This window comes from Paramisgurnus dabryanus, chromosome 17, assembly GCF_030506205.2.
Source record: "Paramisgurnus dabryanus chromosome 17, PD_genome_1.1, whole genome shotgun sequence".
In the NCBI taxonomy this organism is placed as follows: domain Eukaryota; kingdom Metazoa; phylum Chordata; class Actinopteri; order Cypriniformes; family Cobitidae; genus Paramisgurnus; species Paramisgurnus dabryanus.
Window position 1 is genome coordinate 37004266 of NC_133353.1, and position 6000 is coordinate 37010265.

General features: G+C 34.7%; 1 protein-coding gene across 1 annotated transcript; it reads right to left on the reverse strand.

Moving 5' to 3' along the window:
* Positions 1–1410: 1410 nt before the first annotated feature.
* On the reverse strand, positions 1411–3353 carry olfm4.1 (olfactomedin 4, tandem duplicate 1). Its single transcript, XM_065267466.1, has 5 exons — positions 3303–3353; positions 3037–3192; positions 2741–2953; positions 2397–2544; positions 1411–2319 (listed from the first exon to the last, which is right to left on the reverse strand). Exons 1-5 carry the CDS (start codon positions 3351–3353, stop codon positions 1487–1489), a joined length of 1401 nt encoding a protein of 466 aa, XP_065123538.1. The 3' UTR covers positions 1411–1486.
* Between the last annotated feature and the right edge of the window lie 2647 nt (positions 3354–6000).

Here is a 6000-nt window from a genome sequence, read left to right on the forward strand (position 1 = left end):
TACAGTGCAGCAACATTTAAACATCTAGATATTTACAGATATATATTGGACAGATAGATATTTAAATTAACACTGTAAAAAAATCTTTGCTGCCTTAAAGTTTTTTCTTAAATCAACTCAGATTTACTAGTCATGTCAACTGCTATTACTATTATTTATCTTGACAGGAGATGACTTGTTATAAAATGAAGTTGACTTTTTTCAACTATATTTATAAGTTTTAATAACTCATCTTAAGTTATAACAACTCATCTCTATAGTCAAGATAAACAATAGAGAGTTTAAATAACTTTTAAATCTGAGTTGATTCAACAACAAAAAATTAAGGCAGCAAAGTATTTTTACAGTGAAGTTGCATCAGTAAATGTCTACATTTTATTAATTACCTTTGTTAAGCTACACAGACTTATATCATATAACAGTTAAAACAGTTAAAAACAACTCGGTTTTGCAAGTCAATTCAACCTACTATTTTAAGTTTTGACTTGTGAATTACATTTTTTTCAATTAAATTCCATGCATTAAAGCTTTTGGACAAATGACTTATAGGAGAGAGAATTGTGTAATTATTTTAGGCAGATTTATGCTTTTCTAAAGTGTCATGTTGGTTGAAGTGATTTATTAGAGCTAACCTACACCTATCAAAATATAGATACAGTATTATTAATATTACTGATTTTGCCAACATATAAAATTGTGCAAATTGTGAGGCATACCGTACGGATTCTATTTGTGCATGTAAGGGTTCTTGTCTTGTTCATTGTTCAAGTCTTTTATTTTGAAGTTCTCACGTTCATGTCTTTTATTTTGATATTGTTCATCGTCATGGCTGTTTCTAGTTTCTAATTTCCATATATATATATATATATATATATATATATATATATATATATATATATATATATATATATATATATATATATATATATATAGCCCTCATGTTTCCTTTGTCTCTGGTTGGTTATTGAATGTATGCTGTCTTTATGTGATGCAACGTTGTTACTCTTGTTCATATTTCTGATTTTTGTCCTTGTCCTTCATGCCATGGATTACTTTACTATCTGCACTTAGATCTATGGAGCTAAACATTTAGATCCTGCTTTTGTTTTATGTCTGGACAACACATTACAGTGCATGCCAAAAAAATTTGGTATAATTCAAATATAAGCCCCATTACTTGTGCCCCAAATGATCTTTTCCATATTCCTTAAAAATAAAGAGAAACAGTGAAGCAGGATGACAAGTGAACCTCACATTATTTTTTGCTGTTGAGATATATATGCATGTTTTTTTCTCAGTATTTAATGTGTATGAATGAAGATTTTTAATTTATGAGACATTATAAAGTTTATTTGACAAATTCAACATGCACTGATATAATAGGAATGACTCTGACTCGAGAATGCTTGAAAGAGTTTATTAGAGAAACAGAAATATAAAACATTCAGTCCAGAAGAGCTGAATGTAAAAATATTCATCATTCAGATTAGTTTTCATGGTTTATCTTAGGAGTATCATCCTGGTTGAACCAAACATGATAGTTGACATAGTAACCATTGTTGTACATGTAAAGTTTCTGATCGGTGGGGTTGTAGTCTAAGTAAACGTAGGAGTCCTGAAACTTCTCAAACTGAATACTAACATAAGTCTCCTGTCTGGTGTGAGTGTTAAAGGTGTAAAAGATCTCTTCAGTTTTAGAGTCAACAGATCGAGTGGCGTACAGTACACCGCACACCATGAACACATTACCTACAGATGGTTTAAAAACACTCGTCTGCCAAACCTCCTGTAGTTCAAGTGAGTTTTCGTCGATCTTTCCCAACACCAGTTTACCATTGGAAGCCTCTGTAGCGTAAGTGACCCACAGTCCGGACTCATCGGCCGCAAAGTCCAGATTCTGGTTTGGAGAGTAATGATAGGAGAATCTGGTGGTGGCTTCTGGAAGCACTTTGGTCTGGACCGTGGCGCTGGTCAGGTTAAACTTTGCCATACTGAACGGGTTATTGTATTGGTAGTAAAGAGCATTGGAGCGCACAATGTAATTATTACCACTGCCTCTCCAGTCATATTTATATGCAACGTAAAGCTGATTTGTTTGAAAGGCTTGTCTGATGATGAGTTTATAATAGTCGGAGTAAAGTGTGACTGTACTGAACACTGTGTCAGCAGCACCAGCGTACCAGTACATATCCTCTGAACCTGACACTGGACTCGAGTCTTTACCCCAACCTCCGTACTTATAACCTGAATTCAGATTGGCATTCAGCTGACTGATGATCGGCTTACTGATTCGGTTAATTCCACCGTGACTGCAGACTCCTGCAATAAACATTAACATGACATGAGTTATAAAGAAATCCAGGTTAGTTAGACTGGAATGGTTCAGGGAAACTCACCGATGTTGGGGTTAAAGATTTCATTGTGGCGTCTCTCACACTCCAGCAGTTTCTGTTGAAGAATGATGTATTGTCGACGTGTGACCAGAACAAGGTTTCTGTCGTATGTGATCTCCAGATGAGTCAGCGCAGAGATCATAACATCAATCTGTTTCCATCAAAACAACATCTGGATCATCTTTCACATTCACACATTATCATTCATTGTTAGTTTAATTTTGAATGTTTGTATATACTGTCTGACAAAGTCAAACACAATGACACAAAGCTAGAAACAAGATGTGGTATTAGTGTAATGATGCTGGTTAAATTGATTGATTGATGAGAGGTCATGTTTGTGTTACCTGTTCCCGTATAGTTATAAGAACAGCAGATGTTATTTGTACAGACGCCTGTAGCTCCATGATTAAAGCCTCCACCTGTTTGATCTTGATCTTCACCTCCTCTATGTGAAGTTCATTGTATGAATCCGGATCAGCCTCCATCGACTCTATTAACACCGTCAGATTCACTATCTTTGAAATGTAGACCTTTACCTGAGCCTCATACATCTCCAGCTGTACAAGCACAACACAAGAACCATTACACTTTTTATATATGCAATTTAGATGTTAACATTGCTTTAGGTCTTGATGGAAACCTTGTTGATCTCGATCTCCAGTTTGCGCTGGATCTCAATCGATGTGCTCTCCAGTAAAATCAGCTCTCCGTTTGGAAAAGTGCCATTGGGCAGGAACGCCTCACAAACACATTCTTCATTTGGATCAGTGGTGCCGTTAGTCCAGGTGTCCAATGCCTACACAACATAAATACACACATAATAATAAATAAATAAATATATTGCTCATATTAATTACATGCATTAACCTTTAAGATGTTTTGTGTGTGATGGTGCAGATGTCTTACTGCCTGGACAGCAGTGTTGAGTAGAAGACAAGACAACAGTGTGAAGATCATGATGTCTTCGATGTACTACAGTCATGAGACTCACTGCCTTTTAAACATCTTCACATCTTGACATCTGGAGCTTTCTTATCATCGCTCTTCAAACATCCTTCATCTAACAGTGTTATCATGTATCGACACGTCAGGTGTGTTTCACCTCAAACATGTCTTTATTTGTTCAGTGTTAAACTTCACCATATGCTGCAATTGAGATAAACTAAATGATGTTGTCTGTTTCATCATAGGATCTTTGGTTTATTAGTTTGTAGAGTAGCACACCTGTGAAATGTAATGACTGAAAGTTGTTTTATGTTTTATTTGCATTCCATAAAATTAATGTATGATATCATTCAGACTTCTACAGCAAAAATACATTTTGTTATCAACAGTTTTCCCCGTTTGTTTTCACTTTAACTGCAGCATTTAATTTTACTAGTCAACCCTGTTACCAATAATCATTTCAGTATTGCTTTAGTATAATAAATATCAAATATGCATTATAATATCAAATATATCTATCTGGTTTATAGCTGAGAGATTATACCATGCTATTTCACAGGGCTGTTGAATATATGTAAGGAATAATTGACGACGGGCCATTGAATTATAAGAAAATAATGCACACCCAAGGTGCAATGCGGCGCGAAGCAGAGTTACCACAAACATTGCTCTGGTGCCTATTTTTAAGACATTTGACAAGTTAAGTGTGCAGTTATCAGAAATTAATGCATACCCACCCACGGAACATTTCTTATCAGCATTCAACAGACCCGTGGTATAATTGAAAATAATGCACACTCCACTTTGCGTTATGCTACATTACCACCTTGGGTGTGCATTGTTTTAAATAATTCTACAGCTCGTCTTCAATTATTTCTTACTACGGGTCTGTTGAATGCCTTATTTTGATTGGTTGAGAAATGTTCCTCGGGTATGCATTATTTTTCGATAACCGCACACCTAACTTGTCAAATGTCTTAAAAAGAAGCACCAGAGCAATGTTTGTGGTAACCGTGGTATAAGAGGAATAATTGACTACGGTCCTTTGAATTATTTGAAATTATACCATTGGGCTGTTGAATGCTGTATTCTGATTGGTTGAGAAATGTTCCACAGGTATTTCGATAACCACATATTGACTCCGGTCCTTTGAATACCACCTTGGGTGTGGATTATTTTAAATTATTCAACAGCCTGTAGTCAATTATTCCTTACTTAAAATCCTGTTAATTTGGTGTTTTTATTTTAAAGTCGCCATGAAACGGAAGTAGCGATTGCCTTATTTTCCCCGTGGTGACGTATATCCGAATGAAACGGCTTTTGAGATGAAATAAGGCAGGGCTGGATTTGAATTTGTCCATCGAGATCTGATTGGATCGTTTGAAGTTGGGTCGTGTTGCTAATTGCTAATCACTGCGATCTTCTCCCGGACCCCGCCCACCTGCCATACTTTTGACCGGAAGTGAAGAGAGATCGTTTTGAGGAGGGGAGGAGATTTGCATTTTTGATTAAAGATTATGAGCACACACGAATTTTTAAAAAATAATGAAGCTCACAGATAAGTCATTTGTTAATAATACCACACTATTAAAAATACATATATAGTTTTTCATTTCAATTTCATTGCGACTTTAAATAAATTTAGATAGATAACAACCTACTAGATTTTCTTAAGTTACCTTTTGCTAACATGGGTTAGCTTTTATTAAACACAGTGGTTTCAATGTTTTTTTCAGCTCCTTATGTTTATTCAGGACATCTTACAAAAACACATCAATCTTTATTTCTTCCTTACAGTTAAAAGTTTGAATACTTACGTAGCTTCTCTTTTTAATAATTCAATTATTTGCTATTTATAGAGGTCTAAGTCTAGAATATAAGGATATCTAGCATATCATTTAAACTGTATCACTGTATATTGTAATAACACTTTTTATGTGTACATTTAATAGTTTGAACATTTATTGTAATATCACTGTTCTGATTATTTTTCAGCAGTATATACAGTAGTATGTAGTTTGCACATTTTCTGCATGCATTTAATATACAAATGATTTAATCCACCTGCCAAAATATGCAGCATGCAACAGTGTGCTCTCTGCATCCCACAATACAATACAATTATCATTTCATTTATTATTTCCAGTTCTGTCAACACTTAACACAGTGTGTAGGAAGACAACAGTCTGATTGAGTTTTAGGAAAAGCTGCACAGCTGTTTCACAAACTATTCTTGAAAACAGTTGACATTATAGAGTTTATATTGAGTATTGTGGTGAGCAAGTAGTACTAACACAGGGGTTAATTGTAACTACTATTTATGGCTACTTTACATCTGTGCTTTTGGTCTTTTCTCTTACTGTCAGAAGATCTCCTGTGAATTTGTTTAAGTTTTGATGTGTTTTGGTTAAGATGTTGAACAAAGAGTGTTTTGGAGGCATAAAAGTAAATTTCTTCATGTTATGTTTTTTTATTTCTGAGTTGGTTGTGTAAGTCACCAAATTCAACCTTATATTATTTTAATATCTGTCTTGTACCTAAAACATAACATCATTTTAAAACATGTCGACAACTTCTAGTAACTGATAGACGGGATTGGTAAAATGTTTACGCAGGGGGGTTAGTTGTCACACGTGAAGCCTTAGGTATACAATGATAA